The 21162-nt window shown below is 41.3% G+C and overlaps 1 protein-coding gene across 1 annotated transcript in view; it reads right to left on the bottom strand.

The window, feature by feature from the left end:
- Positions 1 to 21162, bottom strand: part of TMEM255B (transmembrane protein 255B) — a 67502-nt gene that overhangs the window by 26962 nt on the left and 19378 nt on the right. Inside the window, exon 4 of the mRNA XM_054388660.1 lies at positions 10101 to 10190. Coding sequence (XP_054244635.1) covers positions 10101 to 10190 — 90 coding nt within the window. The remainder of the gene's footprint in view (positions 1 to 10100; positions 10191 to 21162) is intronic.

Raw genomic sequence — 21162 nt, 5'->3', positions numbered from 1 at the left:
TTGAGAGCTGAAGGAACTGGAAGTAGATTTGTTATTACCCCAATGCACTAAGAATTCTGCCCTCTTGTGCACTGACATTGTGCTTTGTGAGATGGGATCATGTAATTCAATGGCAGTGGCATCTAACCATTAGCTTTCACATATTCAAATGTGTGGTCGTTTCCTTAATGTATTCTCAGAATGCAGAATTCTAATTTGAAATAAAGAGTGGTGTTCCTCTCTCACTACTGCATGCAATTCTTTATTGCATCTTCAAGGAATTTCTACTTTTAATGACCAAAATAATCACATTAACGAGGGTTCTCAGCATGAGCTGTTACATCTCAATGAGGGAAGCCAGTGGACCAATATTTGTGTCACAGGGCTGGGGAAAGTTGGACCATTCCTTGTATTTGCCAGTGCAAAGACTTTTGACCTACACAGTGGTGCAGATGAAGAGCCAGGAGGCTCTGAGACAGCTCTACCTCGGTCCAGGGACTGCAAAACAGCATAAGGAGACCATGTGGTAGGTTGTAGAGAGATGCTGCTGGGGAAAATAACTGTGACTCTCTCTTTTTTTCTTCCCATCAAAAGCAAATTGCCCTTTGTCTTCCAAACACGTGCGCACTGCCTAAGAGTTTATGCAAAAAGGCATCCAAAAAACCCTCCTATGGCCCAGAAAGATTCTTCTGGCAAAAACACAATACCTTGCATCAATGTAAGTGTGTTTATTGTAGGCGAGATCTTCACCTGAAAGGAGGTGATTTTGATTGAGTGTGGGCCAGAGCAACAAGGAACAGCCACAGATCTTCCAGGATCTGAGGAGGCTGGAAGCACCAAGTATCTGTAGATATCTGTAACTCATTACAGGGCTCTTAATTAGGCTTAAGACCTGTCCAGCATGAGGAGCTCATTGACCATCTGGATGGTGATGTTCAAAGATTCATCCTTTGATTAAAGGATGCACAAACATAAGTGTTATGCAGATGTGGTTGTCTTGCAGTACAAAAGAGAAATCTTGGCAGATTGGCTTAAGCTGGTTGCAAAACACTTTCTTTGCTTCAATTCTAAAATTAAGTCCATAAAAAGGAATTAACCTCCCTTTATAATTAACTGGTACTGCAGTAATGCAGTCTGTGCTTTCTATCTTAGTGTTACAGGCAAAGTCTAATACTAGTGTTAATTTTGGGGGATAGTTGACCACTGTCTTCAAAATTTACTGCTTATAAACTTAAGCCCTTTGTGTTTAAGAAGTTAATCAATAAAGCATTGTTCACCTTAGTGGATCATCAATATAAAAACCACTACTGAGCTAGTGCTAGTTTTCAGTTATAAATATTTAGTGCTACCTCTGCTAAAAAAAAAAAAAAAAACAAAACCAAAACAAAACACAACCAACCAACAAATGCATTTATGGTATATGCAATGCCATGCTATTATACTGAGTTATGAATGATGGAAATGGAATGAGAAATAATTAGCTGCAATTTTGTCTCATGTAGCAGCATGGAGAAAGCAAAATGCATTTAGTGTTTTTCTCCAGAGAAGCTAGCTAACTTAATTGCAATGAGAAATTACTCATTCTAGGAGTTGTGTTTTCTACCACCAGTTGTCAAGGTAACAACTTTGCTAGACGTGGAATACAACTATTTGTTTTTTAATTCAAAGGAAAGGCCAACAGGTCTGCTCAGAACATTTTTAAATGGCTTTTTAGGAGATCTGGCCTGAAGTGCACAAGGCTTTGGAGTGTGACAGTAAGCCACGTTACATGCTATGGGCTTATGAACTCGCTCTGTGTTACAGTGGTCATTAATGAAGCTGCTGGGCACTTCTGTTGCACTGCACTTATTGACTGAGTGTCCACAATCTGCAGAAGGAGCTTCTGAAATGGGAAAATGATTGGCATCCTTGGCCACTATATGTGCAACCACCAGATGGTGCCACCAGTTATCACTGGATTCACTGCTTCAAATGGGGCTCTCTGCTGGCTTTAAACCAAGACAAGTGAACATTGCAGCCTCAAGGCCTGGTTGTGCCTTCTCTCTGGCTCCCAGCTACACCTCCACACTGCTCGAGTTGGGCTGGCACCAACGGTTGGTAGTCTGTCTGCCTGAGGTAAATTGAATGGGACAATCCCACTGGGACCCAGCTTAGCAGGAAGGGAAAGCACTTGGGGTGAGTTTTCCTTTCAGTCTGCCCTAGGCAAACTCCTGTGCTCCTCACCTCACAAGGGGTGAGGCAGAATTGTGAGACCAGGGGAAGAAGGGATGGCACTTTTTGACAGCCAGTCTTATTTAAAATCCCACAATGGTTTTTGTTTGTTTGTTTGTTTTGTTTTTACTTAAGATAGCTGACTTATACTCTGTAACCCACAAACAATGAAAGCACTGATGTCTGCCAAAACTGATAAACCTCAGTGTGCTAATGCAGCTTCCCTGTTATCTCCAGGAGCTTCTCTCCTTGGGAAGAAGGCTAGAGCACCAAGTGGCCATGGTGATTTTGTAGCTTCTTAGTCGAAAGACATGAAATACTGCATAACTAAGACTATTTCACACTTAGTTTCGTTGAGAACAAAGCAGCACTCAATTCCCTGATACAGTTTCTGTAGCACAGAAAGGTACAATGTAAAATAGTCCTGATCTAAATCTTTTGGACAAGCTGAGGGAACCAAAACCCACACCTACCTTTTTTTTTTTTTTTTTTTTTTTTTCCCCAGGGCTGGCTGGAACCTCAGTTTTGGAATGCAGTTATTTGTTCACTGGATGAAGGCTGCCATTTTGATGTTAGTACAGCAGCTTTGGAGCTCTACCAACCAGAGCATCAGTATCACTCAGAAGAAAGACTGTTTTCCCACTGCCATGACTCTCTACTTCCCAGACAGTGAGTTTATATAATGCCTGTCTTATGCTACGAATAAGGCAGAAATCTCAAGTTTAGTTTCTAAACTCCTGAATCTATAGGTAATTATCCAGCTCATACACTTCAGCAGTCCACAAGCTGCACAGATGAGTGAAGATGCCTTGCTATGACTAAGTATTTTAGTATCCTCTGGTTCAGCCTTAGATTCATTTCAGGGCTTAGTGACTGATTATATGTTCTATTTTAATTAATTCCTTAAGCCACCACTCTCAAGAGGAAGAAACTAGATCAGTTGAAAATGAAACTAAACCAATGTGACACAGAAGTGGCTTTACAGAAGAGGAGAGGAACCAAAGGGACAACTTATAATTGCCTGGTTTGATGTGCAGTTATATGTCATGATGGACAAGCATCTCTGCCTTTCCACAGTACCCTCCTTTTCTTTATACACATATCCCTCCAACATCTACATGAGTTTTGATAACTTCATTCATCAATGTAAAGCTGGCACATAGATATAAATAGTGTAAAATGGGAGCCCAGGATTGGAGCCTGACTCTTTTTCTGTTCCAATTCTTGCACATCTCAAGTGCTGAGAAGAGCTTGTGAGAATCTGCTATCATAAATCAGAATCTAATATGTTCTCTGCTGTTAGGCAGGTTAGGATTTGAACCTTCGTTCGAAGTGAGTGATGTCATACTTAGGGCACCAAGAAGCCTCTCCTGTCTGTATATGCAATCACATTAAAATTCTTCAGCCCACTAAAATGCCAGATCACTCCATCATGTATATATACAATATATTATTTCAAAGCCACCGCAACATATTTTTTATCCCAGAGGCACTGCAGTTGGGATCCAGTCTCCTTCAGAATAACTGTTTACAGAATTATCCTACATCACAAAACCCTTACAGATACTCTCATTCCTCTGTCATTTCACGCTTGTGATCCAAGACAGTCTGTAGAAAGAATAAAAAAACCTCCCCACATCTCCTGTAAACAAAGCAACCATCTGTTTTTGTGTTCTCTAGTGACGATGAGAAAAGGCCCACTAATCTTGAGCAGGATAATCTTACGGATATATGGATTTTTTCTTTTCCTTTTTCTGGACCAGCCTTCCCAACATTTCACACTCCACTACTTTCTCAGTTTCTTTTTTGGTGGACACAAGAAAATTCTTGAATGGATTAAGGTCTCTCTGCATAAAAATAGAATCATAGAATGAGTCAGGGTTGGAAGGGACCACAAGGATCATCTAGTTCCAATCCCCCTGCCATGGGCAGGGACACCTCACACTACATCAGGCTGGCCAGAGCCTCATCCAGCCTGGCCTTAAACACCTCCAGGGATGGGGCCTCAACCACCTCCCTGGACAACCCATTCCAGGCTCTCACCACTCTCATGGGGAAGAACTTCTTCCTCACATCCAGCCTGAATCTCCCCATTTCCAGCTTTATTCCATTCCCCCTAGTCCTATCACTACCTGATATCCTAAAAAGTCCCTCCCCAGCTTTCTTGTAGGCCCCCTTCAGATACTGGAAGGCCACAATAAGGTCACTTTGGAGCCTTCTTTTCTCCAGACTGAACAGCCCCAACTCTTTCAGTCTGTCTCCATAGGAGAGGTGTCCCAGCCCTCTGATCATCCTCGTGGCCCTTCTCTGCACACGTTCCAGCACCTCCAGATCTTTCCTGTAATAGGGGCTCCAGACCTGGACACAGTGTTCCAGGTGGGGTCTCACCAGAGCTGAGTAGAGGGGGAGAATCACCTCCCTTGACCTGCTGGCCACACTTCTCTTGATGCAGCCCAGGATCTGGGTGGCTTTCTGGGCTGCAAGTGCAGGTCTGAAACTGCAAAACAACAGTGCAAGATGCTTTTCTCCTCAGGCTCTTATAACATAATAGCATAGTCTATTTCAGGTTTCAGTTTCTAATACAGCACCTGAGCTGGAATAACCTCAGGCAACAGATCAAGTCAACAAGGTAGTAGTTTGGCAAATAAAAAAAAACAGATAACATTTGTGGACACGTGGAAATTGTGTGCTTTTGCAAAAGCACACAAAAGCTGCAAACTGGGCTGCATTAGCAAACCATCAGCAGTAGTCTGGAGGAAGGAGGTTATTCATTTTTTGCTGAACACTCATGCGGCCACATCTCTTCAATTTTAATCTCTCTCCAATATCAGAAAGACCTTAACAAATTACAGCATGACCAGTGGAGGGACACTAAATTATCAGAAAACTGAAGGAGAAGATGTACCAGTATGGGTTGGAGGAACTAGGCTTGTGCAATAAGGAGAAAGGGATATATGTACCACTTTACTGAACTACCTGAAGAATTGTTACAGTGAAAATAAAGCCAAAGAGGCGTGCAGAGAAAGGATAATGGCAACAGTCCCAAGGTGCAGTTTCACTGCTGTATCTTTTGGTGTTCTTGTTGCTGTTATCCCAAGCTCTTCAGCACTGCTTTTTTCTTTTTTAGTGGATCCCCTCTAACAAATCTGTCTGGATGTGGTCTGTGTATTCTAATTAACAAGATCAAAAAGAAATTCTTACAGTCAAGCAGAGAGGACTTCCCATGTCTGAGCCCTCATTTTTTCCTAGAGTTTTCACGAACGTCCCGAGTCTCTTTTTTTCTCCTATTTCAGGAAAATGTGAGTAGTCATGTATCAGTACTAATGTTCCACAATTCCCAGCTGAGCATGTGAAAAAATGATACAAAGCATTTGTCTCCACAGTCTAAAATAGCTGCCTATGGTTTTGCTACCTGTCATATTCCTAACATCCTCAGAAAGCTCTTGCAGGCAATTTCCTCACAGCATAACTGGATTTCTTGTTGTTGGCTGTTTTAGTTTCTTCCTGGGTGAGAACTGTAAAGCTAAGGATCGAGTGGCAATAACCAAGGCTTGCAGTCATAGATAACCAGGAGGCAGTACGTATGCAAGGTGGGACAGGGGGTCTCACTATGTGGTGAGAGGAGTCTGTTGAATGAGCTCCATTAGCTGTTGCACAACTGAATTGTTCTCATTTGCTAAATAACAAAATGTCTCAAGCAAACATGAATGCAGATAATGGATTCCTGTGATGAGCTTTTTTTCCCTCTGAAATAGCATCACTGCATATAAATTCCAGCTTTGATTTGCTTCATTTATTCTGGGTTTGTTAATTTGTTTTTAAGGTGAAAAGTGCAGCTAAAGGACCAATGGTGAAACTAATTTCACACAGTAAATCACATCTGCATTATTTTTTAAATAAGCTATTGATATTTTAAATCAAGCTACTTTTCCTCCAGTGTTCTAAATTTTATAAGGGCTGTGCTCCAGAGCTTTCTATTAAGGAAAGTGTTTCAAAATCAGTCTTAAAGAATTTAAATATCTCTTTTCTGAAATACATCCCTTTCCTGGAAGAATTTTTGTCCATTTTGTGTCTTCTTGGGAAGACGATAAAACAGAGAAAGTATTTTATTATTCTATCCACAGTTTTACAAGAGGAGGAGAAAATATGCAACAGTAATGGTCTCCATTTCACAACATACACTAAGAAAAATCTATAATAATGTGATTTGTCTTCTTCACATCCCTCCTAACTAAAATGAAGTTAAAAATAAAATGAAAAACAGAAGACATTTCTTATTCCAGATTGATGTGAAGGATGTTGTATTTCTTGTCAGTCTGAAGCCTGCTTGGCTTCAGCTAGTACTTCTCCCTCCAGGAGAAAAGGGATCTGGAGTCTTGGTTTTAGCACCCTGATACTGGAGAGAGAAAAGTGAACACCGCCCAACTCTTCCACAAGAAAACTTCATGGCTTTAATGTAGATCTTGGCACCTGCTCTGACATGACAGGAGTTTGTCCTTTCCTTGAAAGGGAATCAGACAGTTTAGTCTGATTCTAGAGCAGTTAACCCCCAAAGGCAGTGACTAAAGAAGCAATGGCACAACATAGGTCTGAAAATGGCTGGTACTGGCCTGTGAGAAATGGACTGAACATGGTCATACTGCTCTCCCTGAAGGAAATTAGCTGTGATGCAAAGTGGATGTAACACAGTGCAAATGACACCATAGCCTGCGTGATGTAGCCTCCAACACTGTGGTGGTTTTAAGACTATACCTTTAATTTTTCTTTACAAAGTTCGAGCACAAAAGTGAAAGAATGTAAATAAATCACAGTTGGGTGTAAGAAAGCAGATTAATGATTATTCTAAACACTTCCATTGGAGAAATAGAAACGTTCAAGGGTCAGTACTTAAAACAAAGTACAGGCAGTCCCTCTGTGTTTCTGTCTGGTGTTTCTCTGCTGGGCAGTCTGTGTCTCCTGGTTTTGGGGGATAACACACACCCGTATACCGACCTTGAAAAGCTAAGTTTAACAATCTCTCTGCTTCTTGGCTTTCTTCCTTCTACCAGGGGGGGCTGGGAAAGGCAGGGGGCTTTGTTGTGTTTTTCTGTTAATTGTACATATTTGTAAATGTTGTGAATAGTGTATATTTGTACATATTCATTGCATTTCATTATAGATTGTAGTTTTGCTTGTAAAATACAGCTTCATTCACTTCCGAACTGAGCTAGTCTGGAGTTGTTAAGGGGGGAGGGGAATTTCAGCCCACCACACACACCTTCTTTCGATAAGGCCCCAGCCTTCCTGTACTTGCACAACCACCCTTAAAGATGTCCCAGGTGTGTTAGCCAGAGAAATTAGGTGATGTACACCTTTATTTCACCTGATCCATATTAAGCTCCATATTAAACAGAGGAGGTGTTTGAGACCAAGTTTGACTATGTTGACATGAAAATTAGTTTTCCAACAAATGATACCACTAAGTATTTCTTTGTTCTGTAATATGTGAAGACGACCAGAAGAGAGATGTGATAATACTCATCCCAAACAAATATCTGGAAACAGATTTCCATGAAACATATCATGCCATGACTGGAGGACATTCTTGTCACTATGTTGCACACCTCTAGCACTATAAGGGATAGACAGAGGGTGACCAGCCCATTCCAGCCTCCAGTTCTGCACGGATGATGCACTCGTGCACAGCAACTGACTTAAACAGGTACTGAATTGAACCCAGGACTGGACAATGCCACATTCTTGGTTGAGTACAATGACTCTGCTTTGGTACTTTCCTACGAGCCCACTCGCTGGCTCACTTTCTCTCCAGAGGGAACCGCAATGAACTGAAACACTTTTAGTCCATCGTGACACATCAAGGACATGCTTCAACAAGCAATGCCACACATATATTTAGGCTATAATAAAGAGGAGGAGAATATAAACTCTAACGTATGAGGTGCTGTTTCTTCATATAGAAGGGTATAATAATATTCTAATGATGACATTGTGATTATGATAGGAAGCGGTATCATTTCCAGAACAGCCAAGTAACATTATGTAAAAGGAACTTAAAAGAGTGCAAAGTTACAAAGCAAATACCTAGAAAGATGATAGGGCAAATTACTTTCTCTGTGTTTGAGCATACACATTGTCCTCTGACACAAGAACCTGCCTCAGAGAAGGCAGCACCATGTCTAGCATCAGCAGTGGGTGACTGCAGCTACACGGCTGCAATGCAGTTATAAGGTATAAGAATGTACAAGTATATTGAATGCTTCCTAACAATCACATCAAACCAGAACAAAAGTGTGGCTTCTGAGAAATTAGGAGACAGGTCCAGTACCTGAATAACTGGCAATGAGTTACTGGGACACATTCACCAAATTTTCAAGAGGAGGAAACCTAAACAGGAATCTGCTGTCCTCCTCTTTTAAGCAGTTCCTATGAAAAGGCTTCCTGAGCTTATGTCCATCAGAGACAAAGTTATACCAGGTGTCATCCACAGCAACAGCAGAGCAAGTCCAAGTAAAAGTAGGTCACTTCAGCATCATGCAGGGTCTAGTATAACAGAAATGATTACAATGCAGAGTGTTTATTCATGCTCACATTGCACAACTCACTTGTTTACATCAATAGAAGTCTCCCTCCTTGTGCAATGCATGTGAGGTTCTGAATTCCACATTTGGTTTAAAGTCCTCTTCAATAACAGCAAAAATCAGTTTACAGCTTTATGCTTCAAGTGATCCAAAGCCTAATTGTTCTGCTGCATTTGCTAACAGAAAATTAAGTAGAGTTCTACTGATGCCAGTAGTGTTATGATGCCTCTCAGTGAACACAAGCAGAAAGATGAATGGGCCCATGATATTTCATAGCAGTGAGGGTGCCATATATACCATCATACTTGCTGTATTATGTAGCACACTGCATCTGCGTTACAGTGTCTATTAAAACACATTATTACTTCCTGATGCTTTTGGAAATCAAAACTCAATTGAAAGGCTGGGGTTAGACTGATTTGTAGAGACAGAACAGCAAATCACACATATCTAACATGGAAACTGGCATATTGAATGAGCCCACAACCCAGTCTGTCTTGTTCTTCTGTTGATCCTTTTTGTTCAAATATTTTAACTCCATGAGCCAAAATTAAAAAAACTGTATTCTAATTTTGTGTAGTCCTTACACAAGAAGGTCGTGAGAAAGACTCCAAGGCTCTCAGACAGTAATGAACTACTAGTAACACTACTGCAGCTGCAGTACTGTAAAATGTCCTTCTGAAACAGAGATGGAAATAGGTTTGGGGAAAGAAGGAGGACTGTGTTTTTTGAAGACACACCGGAAATGCCAGTCACTCTGGTTAAAAGACCCCCCTACCTCTTGACAGCAGGCAGATATTGAATTTTAGGGGTTTTGTCACTCAGTAAGTCTCCCCTTCACACTACCTCTAACCAAAGCCTGCCACTTCCTCTGCTGTCTTTACTCCAACAAAACGTTCCCTTTGTGTTGTTGCAATCCACTTCCCTCTGAAGATCCCTTGGGAACTTCTGGTGCTCATCAAGGTCTGGTGTGTTCCAGATACTTACCATGTTCACAACGCCTTTATGCAAAAGGAAACAAATGCTGGAGATAACTGAAGCGTCTTCTCTTTCCTAAGAAGGCATGTATTTTAGCACACCTGTCATTACCTCCTTTTACACCACCTCCGTATTGGAACTCCCTGAGAGATCAATAAGCAGTTGGCATCATCTCTGGGTATTGGCACGATGGGCTTTCCTGTTGTTTTTTTTCTTTGCCAAAAGACATTTTCCCAACAAAGTGAATTACCAAAAAAAAAAAATATACTTCTAGCCATAAACCAAACCAAAATGCTTTTCTGCTAGAAATAAGTAATCAAAATGAAAAAAATGACTGAAAATCACTGTACTTACTATGTGTCGTGCTGCAAACACTCCATCAACTATTGCACAACAGAACGCTGCTACCACGCCAAAGCTGATGAACACGATGGAGGCTACTAACTGAGAAGAGAAAAACAGATTGAGTAATGCTTCCAATATAATTCTTTAAGTAAAACAATTGAACTAATTTTTTCTAGTATTCTTAAACAACAGTTCCCCCTGCTGTAATTCACTTCAGCTCAGGGTGGCTGGATGCCAATCACACACTACAAAAAGGCAGAAATTGTTGATGCTGAGTTGAGATACCATCAAGTCCACTAGAAAAGCTTACATCTTTCTGGAGAAAATCAGGTCAGCTCTAAGAGTTCTTAAATTCAACGGTGATTTCTTCTAAATCAACTTACATAATCAAAAAAAGCAGTGGTCCTGTTGGCTCACATCAATCTCTAGAGCTTTACTGCAGTGGTAATAGTTCACACACAGAGATGAAGACATCGTAGTAAGCTAATAACTATCCCATGAACTCTCAAAAACCTTTTATCTCCCCAGATGACAACATATGCTTATGACAACTTATGCCACAAAAAAATCAGAGGCTTACTGAACTGGTACCTCTGGAAGGGCTGGGGTGTGCTGCGTTCACCCCTGCCCTTGTTGGGGCTCCCAGTCTGCCCATCAGTCTCAGAGTGGGCACAGCAGAGGACAGTACATGTCCCAGCTGCAGTACAAACAGCAGGGTTTCTTTATCAGCCTACCAGCCATAGTTTCAGACCTCATGCTACCTCCCAACTGCTTAGTTCATTATTAATTGTTTATCAACAGGACTGCAGATAGCGCAATGCCAGAGCACTGCTGTGCACCAGCGGTGGTGGTGGTACGGAGGGCTTAGGGGGAAAGGCTGTGCAGGTTGGGCGTGCCGATTCCCTTGCCAGCTCTGCTCACTGTATCTCTGAGGATGGCTACAGCTGGAGCTCTACCAGCAACTGCAGGGCTAGCACAACCTGGCAAGGTTACTGCCCAGTTTACTCTGAAGAAAGCAACAGGACCTGGAAAGGCTGAGCACTGGCATATGACTTCATCAGAGATCAGTCAGTGTGCTCAGTCTCATGGTCTTGAGACAACACCGGCTTGTCGTGAGGGCTTGTCTGAAGGACGCAGTGCTGTGAGCAAGGTGAGACGAAGCGAGTCCTGAAAGAGAAACCCTACATATGCCTGTCCACATGCCTTCCTTGAGCTCATTAGCCCCAATGAGGGACAAGAGACAGATGTTGTCACTCTTTCCTCTCTCACATCACAGGATTTTGTGACTTTGAGGATGCTGCACTTAAGTTTGGATGAGCGGGTACCAGCAGCATATAAGGTGAACCTAATGCCCTCTATGGCTATATTTTTAATATAATTTAATGCACATCTCTCACATCTCTAGCACTTCTCATGCAAAGTCACAAGAGGAACCCTTTGAAATATCCTATATGATAGATTATTTTTAATTTGCCACAGTATTAAGCTACAATTAATAACTGCAACACATTAAAAAATTCCCAAATTCCCTTGAAAACCAACAGAACAGTGTCCTTAATTCATAGAGCACATGAACTAGGAGTGCTGTTAAGAATTGCTTCTTCACAACACATATAGCTCCTTCAGAACACATATTTCAGAAATGCCCAGGTACAGATAACCAAAATTACATCCATGCAGTTCATATATCCCTTTTGCCTACCCTAAATCCATATCTGCATTACCTGAATACTATTCTCACACGTGTAAATGAACCCACTTGAAAAGTTAACTCTTTGGCTTATATTAGGCTAAGAAGAGGGCAATGTCAGTAGTGTCAAGAGGGGACACACCATTGGAGACTTCCTCAAAAACTCTGGCCAAGTAAGAAATAACAGCTGTGTAAATCCACAGCATTGGACACACAGGTCAAAGCAATACCAAAGATGTGGAAATAAGAGCTCTCTATGAATCAGCAAGACGTACACTTTAAAAGCAGAAGTATCAATGCTTTCAAATACTTTCTAATGCACTTTTCTAATCTCTCATTAGCTCATTTAATAAAATCCAAGGCAGCACTGCCACAGGGCTTGCTGTGTAATGGAATCTTCAGCGTGGGGAGGAAATGAGCACGTAGAGGCTGATGGTACCAGCTGCTCTTGGGAACCTGCTGCATCCCCTCTTGCAGCCAGCTCCATCCTGCCCTAAAGAGGCAGAAACTCTAAGAAAACACTGTTGCCTGCAGACACCCTTTAACCTCTGCTGTCCCTTGGCTCTCCATTATGGCAGGTTATGTCTCATGCATCTGGTTGCCTAAAGATCTTGGCATGCAACTCATTGGATCCAAAAGGCTGTGGGCTTCTTGCAGAGAGGTATTATCACCGCAGACCAGCAGGCTCTTTATGTGAAAAAGAGCAGCAGCGTTCAAAAGTTCAGATTAAGTCATTATTGCCTGATACTTTATCTTGTTTTTCAAATTATAGCAGTCAATCAAATAATCAGTGGGCTTAGCCAGGTGTTTCCAAATTTCCGGAGTTCGAGATGAATTTATTGGAAGCTGACCTCATGGTGGATTTTCATTTCACACATGAGCAACATATTGATGATCTACAACCCCCAGACCAACACTTTCCACTCATGGAGCTTAGATCACCTAATGACTATTCTGGCCTTTCAGTATCACTGTATAGCTCTAAGAGACCACATATAAAGGTGCACAGTAGTATAGCAGTATGGACAGGATTGTAGACAACTGTAGTATAGGCAGGAGTTATGGAGTTGGCTTTACACTCCTCAGTTATGTTGGTGATTATGTATTCATTCAAGGAGTTGCCTGCATGTCAAATGTTGTTAGCCCAAGTCTGCTGCTCTTCTCCATGCCTACCAGCAACTACCTCAGTAAGCAGTCCCTTTCAAATTAAGAGGACTGTTTCTTGACTAAAGTAGTATTAATTACAATGCTAAGTGGCAGAATGTGACACCCAGAAATTCTTGCAACTTAAACTGCCTCATATATGTATTTGAATGACAAAAGAAGGAATAGTACAAGAATAAAAGAAACAAAAAAAATCCTTAAAACAAAATTACAGATGTATGTTCTCTCTCAAGCCTCCCAATGATTACAAAGTGTGACAAACACATAAACAAAGTATGAAATGAGTGACTTCTAAAGATGGCAGCCAAGACAGCTAAACGAAGAGCTGTTGTAAATTCAAAAGCTTATTTTCCTAAGTGGTAGGTGATTGCTGGAGTTTTGAGCTCACAAGCATAATACTGCCAAGAAAGAAAAGCAGTGCAGCTCATTTAAACACAGAGAATTCTTGCTGAACAGGTAAAAGAAATAGCATTTTTAAATAAAACCAAAACTGATCCATCATATCATCTTATCTCAATTTTTAATAGCAGTATGTTTTGTCAAGAAAACTCTTCATTAATTATAGCAATATATTTTAACAGTTACTCAAGAAACAGTCTTGCTCTTACTGTTCCATTGCTGTGCAGCCAGGCTTCTCTACAGCAGTTATCATCAGAACATTTACTCTTGGTTTAGGTGCAGAATAGGGTAATTTGCTTATTTACAAAGGAATAAAAAAGCTAGTTACTAAACACTGAAAACTGCACTGTCTGGGCCTAACAATCAAACCTAAAATTCAGTTGTCTTAGACAACATCTTGTCTTTCAGCAGGCATACAGCACCACTGGCTGCACTGTGCCACCTTCCCATACAAGCAAGCCCAGTGAAGGCAACAGAAGGAGGGGACACCCTGTGGCCACAAAAGCTGGTTGCAGATGCTCTTCAGCTGTCACAAATGTCCCTGGGTACCTGGTGACCAATAGCCTACCACAATGATTCCCAGGCAAGGTTTTGGAGTTAAGCGACAGCCACAGACCAGACCAAACAGGGCCGTCCTGCCTGCAGCCATGCTCTCACAAAACCACCACATCTCAGGTCCCCTGGCACTTTGTGTGCCAAATCACACTCTGCTAGCACTGTGCCCTTACTGTGTGACATGCAGAGACGTGTAGCCACTGTTTGCCAGCAGACACACACAATACCACATTGCTTCCCAGCATAAGCACCCACTTGCTACAGGCTGGTACCTTGCTGGCTGTTTCAAACAGCCCTGTGGAACAACTCTGCAAAGCTCCCCAGGCTCACAGTTTCCTCCCTTCTTGCACATGCTGGGTCTCCTCACAGCTTTAACTTAGCTCTTACCTGTTCTGAGTCAAAAGGCACAACTGCTCAATGACAGTCATTCCTAGCAGTAGATGCTGTGTGAGATGCCTCACTCTGTCAGTTTAGAGTAAGTAGATGTGAGATTTTGGAAAATGTACAGATTTTTGTTTTTGAAATCACCTCTGTATCAGATGTAAGTTACATTATATCTAACAGACTGATTTTGCTTATGCTAAATGGCTGCTTTTGCACTGTATGGCCTCTGATGTCTCCAAGCTTTGTGATACTCATCAAGCCTCTCAGGATTTTTCAGTCCAGGCAGAGAAAAAATCACAACTACCCTCATTGATGTAAACTGAGAAACTGTCATCCAATACCTCTTGCCCTGGAAAGTGAAGGCTTTGCAAAAGGCTGTGTAAATGTTATGCCACAGGTTTTTACTCCCACACAGGTTGAAGCAAATGAATTTGGAAAAGAAACGCATGAGGCAGTTTGTTGTAGGCTGCCCCTAATATTACATTCCCTAAACCAGTTTAACTCTGTGGGCCTTTTTACTAGCTTGATTTCCCCATGTCTCCAAGTTCAGAAATTTACATAGGCTTATATAAATCTGCTGTACTTTTTCAGGATGAAGAGCTAAGAGCAGAACTTCACAAAATCTGTATGTCAAATCCAAATGTGAAAATGAGTGTTCACCCCTTGCATGATCTGTTACCACAGCACCTCAGCAGGGCTGTGGATTAATAGCTTGCAAAATTAAGACAAAGTCATTGCATTTCATTTCAGATGCGGCTACAAACTAAATGCTGCCTGTCTTTTGAGGTCAGACAAGATAAAAGTACTTTTAATGTTTCAGGTTTGTGAAATCCTCTCCTGTGTGGCCCCTTCTCTTCCTAGAATGCCCACTTTTTCCCTCTGTCCTCAGGACAGAAGTTTTACTGCTGTGATGGAAATTAAGCTCAGGCAAAGCTTCTAATAATTTTTCATAATTGGGCTAATTAGGAGGTTTCTTACTACACCAGGTAACATGCTTCACAATTTATGGCCTGCCAACTTTTTCTTTCCAAAGGTTGGTTCTTCAGTAACAGTACTGCTGTAATTGAAGGCACTGCTAGAGGGTTATCGCACCACAGGATACAAGATTTTGTCACATTTGTTATTCATTAGTGCCATTTCCAGATACAGCACTAGTTAGGACAACATGAATTCATAATGATGAAAGACTTTTATGACTGCCTAACCTATACCTGAAGAACTACTCAGAATCATAGAGTGGTTTGGGTTAGAAGAGATCTCCAAAGGTCATCTAGTCCAACACTCCAGTAGTGAGCAGGGACATCCTCCATTAGATCAGGTTGCCCAGAGCCTTGTTGAGCCTGACCTTGAATATCTCCAAGGATGGAGCCTCAACTACCTCCCTGGGCAACCTATTCTGGTGTTCCACTACCCTCATGGTAAAGAACTTCCTCCTAACACCCAACCTAAATCCAGTCTTCTCTAATTTAAAACCATTGCTCCTCGTTCTATCACTACAGGCCTTTGTAAACAGTCCCTTTCTAGCCTTCTTATAGGCCTCCTTCAGGTACTGGACTAGCTTCCTAGACTGGCTTCCAGATGAACAAGGGAAGAAAATTCAGCACAAAATGCCTCCTGGTTGTAAGAACATCAATTTTTGTATAGCTCAGGAAGACAAGGACTGGGGCTAGGATCCCACACATAAACACATAACTTGCTTTTAATTGCAATACACCCAATAATGTAACCAATGCCCACAGTAGATACCTGAATTGCCACGAAGGCCTTCAGTCAGAGATGCTGTACACATGATGTTGTCAGGTATTTAAGGTAAGGTCTCGTGTTTAGCGCATTACCAAGTTAGAAACCTACAGCCTTTCTGTTGTATCATCACTGTTGAGTTCAGCAAGCCCAGTCTTATGTTGTTGAATATTACCAGGACAACACAGATCTTTTTTTCCTTCCCTCTTGCTGCTCTTTGTAGCACCTCTGGGCATAGAGCTGAGCCTATGTGACTGCTTACTGCCATCTGAAACATCAACTTGCTCTCCTGTCCTTACCTTGGTTCTCTGCTGTCCCGCTCTCTCTCCCAAACTAGCGTGTCCCTCCATACCATCCCCTGTGCTTGCCCAAATACACAGCAAGCCAGTGCACTAGTTTTCACTAGGCAGAAAACTATTTGTTCCCCAGAATTAGTTTGTCAGATAACTGATGAGAGATGAACACTAAACCCAGTGCAAATGAGAGGGTGAGACTGTGAGGCCAAGGCAGATGGGAAGGATGTAGAAGTGCTGGCAGCAATTATTATGTTGTCTCACCTATTTCAAGTAATTTGCACTCCCAGGGATTATCAAAATAAAAGCTAGGTGTCAACTGTAATAAATAAATGATAAGGACTGGGGTTATTTTGTTGTTTGCAGTCAAGGAGACTTTTGTCTTGCTGCCTGTGAAGAAGTCTGCCGTTCTCCAGTATCATGTCAGGGTTAATTAGGAAAAATAGCAACATGAAAAGGCCAGTTGGTGTAACATAGGCAGGGGAGAAGCCCCCTGAGAAATCTAAGAAACCTCACATGCATAAAAAGGCAGAAATAACTAGATAAACAAATGCTGGGGAAGAATACAGAAACCACAGGAGAGGTATCAATTATTATGCCAAGGAGAAAAAACAAAATCACAATTCACTTTCGAAATAAAGGTAGCACTTTCATTTGGAAAATTTATCTTTTTTTTTTCCTTGCCCCACATCCCAAAGGACAGAATGTTGAAAGGCAGAATTTGTAATATCTTTTGTTACACCTTAGATAGTCATGGCTAATTTATATCATGTATAGGCAAAGTTAATGCAGATTCCTTCTGCTTTTCTCTTCCAGTGATGTTGATGTTCAGCTTTTGCAGTGAATTCATCAGTTAGGCCAATCAAAAGAGCAAGAGACTGCAGAAGTGTCTATGGACTGGAAATATGCAACAGGATGACCTATTGGTCCCAGCCCCAGAGGGCTTAGGCAGCACAGTCAATGAAGACAAGAAAGGGAGCAGAGGTTCTGAGTCTACTTACTCCAGCTCCTCCAGGCACACACGAAGATCTTTAGGACAGGACTTTTTCTTCACTGGTCAGATAAACAGAGTTCTTGAGTTATCAGGTACTTCACTTTCACCATCTGCTCTGACAGACAGTTGTAGAGATGGGGGAAATTAGCACCTGATCAAATTCACACATGCTGAGCGTTGTGTGATAGGCTGCACAAAAGAGGTGGCTCACACAGCCATCTGTGCATGCCATTTCTCTTTACAGGATGAAAGCCCATAGTTCAAAACTGTCCCTAAGTACCCTTCTCGTTAAGCACCTCGCAAAGCTTTCCCTCACATAGAGGATCTCTCCCGTCCTCCTCCCCTCCTCCCTGCCAGCTAGCAGCTGCTGTTCCATTCTCATGTACATCAGCTTAATTCTTTTGTAATGCCAGTTACCTGGAAAAGTGGCATGGAAATACTGTGCCTTAACATTGTACTGTCCAAATAAAACCCTTGCATGTCCACTCTAGTAGTTCCCCAGTCTGGGTTGTTCGTTCAGTTTCAGAAACACTCTCTTTGAGCACTAATCCTTGATTTATACCAATCCACTTTGCACTATCCTTTCTGTAATTTATCTTGTCTTTTCTTCTAACCTGCTAAAGCGTTTGAATATACATTTTCAGTGAAAGATGCTATATGAAATAAAGATTAATTTCTCACATTTCTATCTTCAAGTAATGGAATAGTGGCAGGAATTAAATGAAGAAGTTATTATTATTATTAGAAGTTATTGAGAAGGGTTACCTAATTATCATAGTCTTTCTTCTCTCAAGATCTAGTATCAGCTACAAAATCAGACCTAAACCAGCCATGAAATTGTTTCAAATTGCTTCACAGGCAAATCTTTCATAGAATGACCAATCTACTAAATGAAATCTACTACATGAGGGTGAAGAGACACTGGAACAGGTTGCCCAGGGAGGTGGTAGGAGCCCCATCCCTGGAGGTTTTTAAGGTCAAGCTGGATGTCGCTCTGGGCAACCTGATCCAGTGGGAGGTGTCCCTGCCCATGGCACAGGGGTTAGAACTAGATGATCCTTGAGGTCTCTTCCAACCCTAACAATTCTATGAAATAACCCATACCAAGCAGTTCCTGTGCACTTTGACTTCAAAACTGGAGTCACTGTTACATTGTGTTCAGAGAAAGAATTTGATACGTGTTTACGGAAGACATTAAATTCAAATTAATTCATTCACTGATGAGTAAGAGCTTGTCTTGACTTGGTTCAAAACATCACCACTGATGATGCACTACCAGATCTCATGGGAGAATCTTAAAGAGTTCCAGGCACTAGAGTCCAGCAGATGTTACTAAAATAACATTGAGAGAAAGACTGAACTGTACATTGTTCACATTTTCCAGGACAAGAAACGTAATGTAAAAGTAAAAAGTAGTATTTATTTAACTTCCTGGAGCATGGTTAGTTTTGTTACCAGTGCTATTTTAAGTCCTGACAGCATCTAAGGACCCTGTTGATACCCCAGGAACCACTACCACAGTTAATAGTTTCCTTCCAGCAGCAGCACATCTCAGCTTCACTTGCATTGTTCAAATTGCACTGCTGTATTTTCTCCCTAAGCCAGCCTTAGTCCAGTGGGCACTTCAAAGTGGTAAGAATTCCCTCTTGCAAACACAAGCAGAAGCACTTATCTAAGGACTCTTAAAAAGGATTAGAGATTTAAGGATATCAAATACAGTCAAGAATCAAAAATTAAATACAGAATTAAAAGGGGCAAAAGTGAAACAAAGTTAGTTTTACTGACCAGGAGGGCCTGACCATCACATACTTACTTTCCTGGATAGTCTTTACTGATTAAAATGGAACAAACTCATTTCATCACTTAAACAGAGGTAGCTGATCAGAGCAGCATCAGAACACTAAACCAGAAATAAATAACATACCATGTTCCATAGAAGTTTATGCTTCTTGATAAAATTTAGTGGAATTGACAAAGATCAAGGTGACTACAGATGACGCTGGTTTAGCAGCAGGAACTTTTTTTTTTTTTTTTCACCAAAGGCTGCTAATGTCTCTACAAATCCTCTTTCATACTACAGTGACTGTGCAGTGACACACACACAGTAGTTATCAGAAATGCATTAGAATTAAATTACAAACTTTCATGTAGCCAAGTTCTACCTGCAGTGTGAAAGACTATCTGGCCAACAAGGGATACTAATCTATGTAATCTGATCTCATTCTTCAACAAGAGGATCAGAAACTGCCTGTCATTTCCAGAGGGCACAGCCCACCTCACCTTCTCCACCATGCACACATGAGGACATCCCAGATTCTTTATCAAGTCTTTTTAACCCCTGCTCCTGCTTGCTAGGGAAGAGTAATTGATTTGCTTGTTGTTCCACAAACATTTCATGGGTCATAAAGCTTACTTTTGTTTTCAACTCAAATACTTTCATTACATAGACAATACAAGAAAACACACTGGGAGTTAAAAAGTATCCTATTATGCACTTAATTCTGTGTGCTGTTTCCAAGCACAGGTCTTAAAGAACCACATCCCAAAAGACTTCCACTTAATAACTTGAATTGGTGTTTTGAGTCTCTGATTCAAAAGAACAGTGATAGCCTTGACTGGAGTTCCAAAAATAAACTGTGCTGGTGCATGCATATTTTCACACATATATCTATCTATATATATTATGTATGTATCTCCCTTCTGTGTCAATAGAATTTAAGCTTCCAGAAGCAAACTGAAATCATTCTGGTTTCCAAGAAAAGTCTCCAAATAGAAGCCAAGCTATTGCTTTCCTAAATTTTTCACTTTGTAATAAATTACCCATTTCTTTTTAGTAGTGATAGCAGTGAAAACATGATCATTTCTTATCTGAGACTGAGCTAATGCTGTGTTGCATCACAAACTGGGGAACTCAGGGCGGGTAAGATGCAAGACTGTTACAGCCAGCAGACCAGCATATGAGAGGGAAAGAACTACCATGCTAGGCTGCAGCTGGACATAGGTGGTGGCACCTCTCTAGGTACGTTAAAAAGACACAGCCCTGATGATGGGACAGAAAGATTACTACAGATCTGACTGCAGTTCCCATCACGGCTTTACTAGCTAAACCATCCTGGCAGGCACATGTATAGAGTGCAAGAACCACTTTGCACAATGAAGTCATAGCATCAGCAGCACAGACTTTTTGTCATTATTCCAGGTATTTGCTAGCATGTCAGCTGTAAATATGTACATACATGTGTGAACATACATTACATGTTCTGTATTATATAGTTACAATACCATAGTGCATTTATGTATTATATTGTTTACACAGAAATAAATATTTGCATGACTGGCTGATGAATCTGCACAGATAAAATCTGAAAGCATGGAAATGTATGTATGTCACATGAAACACTGATCCACAAGGAACTAGGCAGAGAAGTGATGAAACAACCCCCACACTTCCTTTGGCAATTCATACAGTAAGAGAATCTATTTTTGTCTTCCAGTCTCTGAACTTCAAAATTCTCAAGACACTGCAGGGAAATGTATGCTATCATCACTTCAGGCACTTAACTCACCAACAGCACTTAGGCAATGGTTTCATGGCATAGTGAGCTGACGTAACACTATTTCTAGCAAAAGGGACGAGACTTGTTCCTTCCTCTCACAGACTCTTCTCTAGCCTCAGCCTCACCAGTTACTTTTCCTGTGTCTGATGCTCACTTGGTTAGGAGCCTTCTAAGTCATTCATTCAGTAGAAACTATTTTTTGGTTAGGGTAAAGAGAAGCAGTTGGCAAGATAGAGGAAGGAGGAAAGGAGGGAAGAGAAGAAAGGAAGATCTCTCTGTTCAGTGGATATTTATA

The sequence above is a fragment of the Indicator indicator genome, chromosome 1, assembly GCF_027791375.1.
Source record: "Indicator indicator isolate 239-I01 chromosome 1, UM_Iind_1.1, whole genome shotgun sequence".
Taxonomy (NCBI): Eukaryota; Metazoa; Chordata; class Aves; order Piciformes; family Indicatoridae; genus Indicator; species Indicator indicator.
The sequence above is the reverse complement of the archived record's forward strand: the minus strand, read 5'-3'. Positions and strand labels throughout refer to the sequence as shown.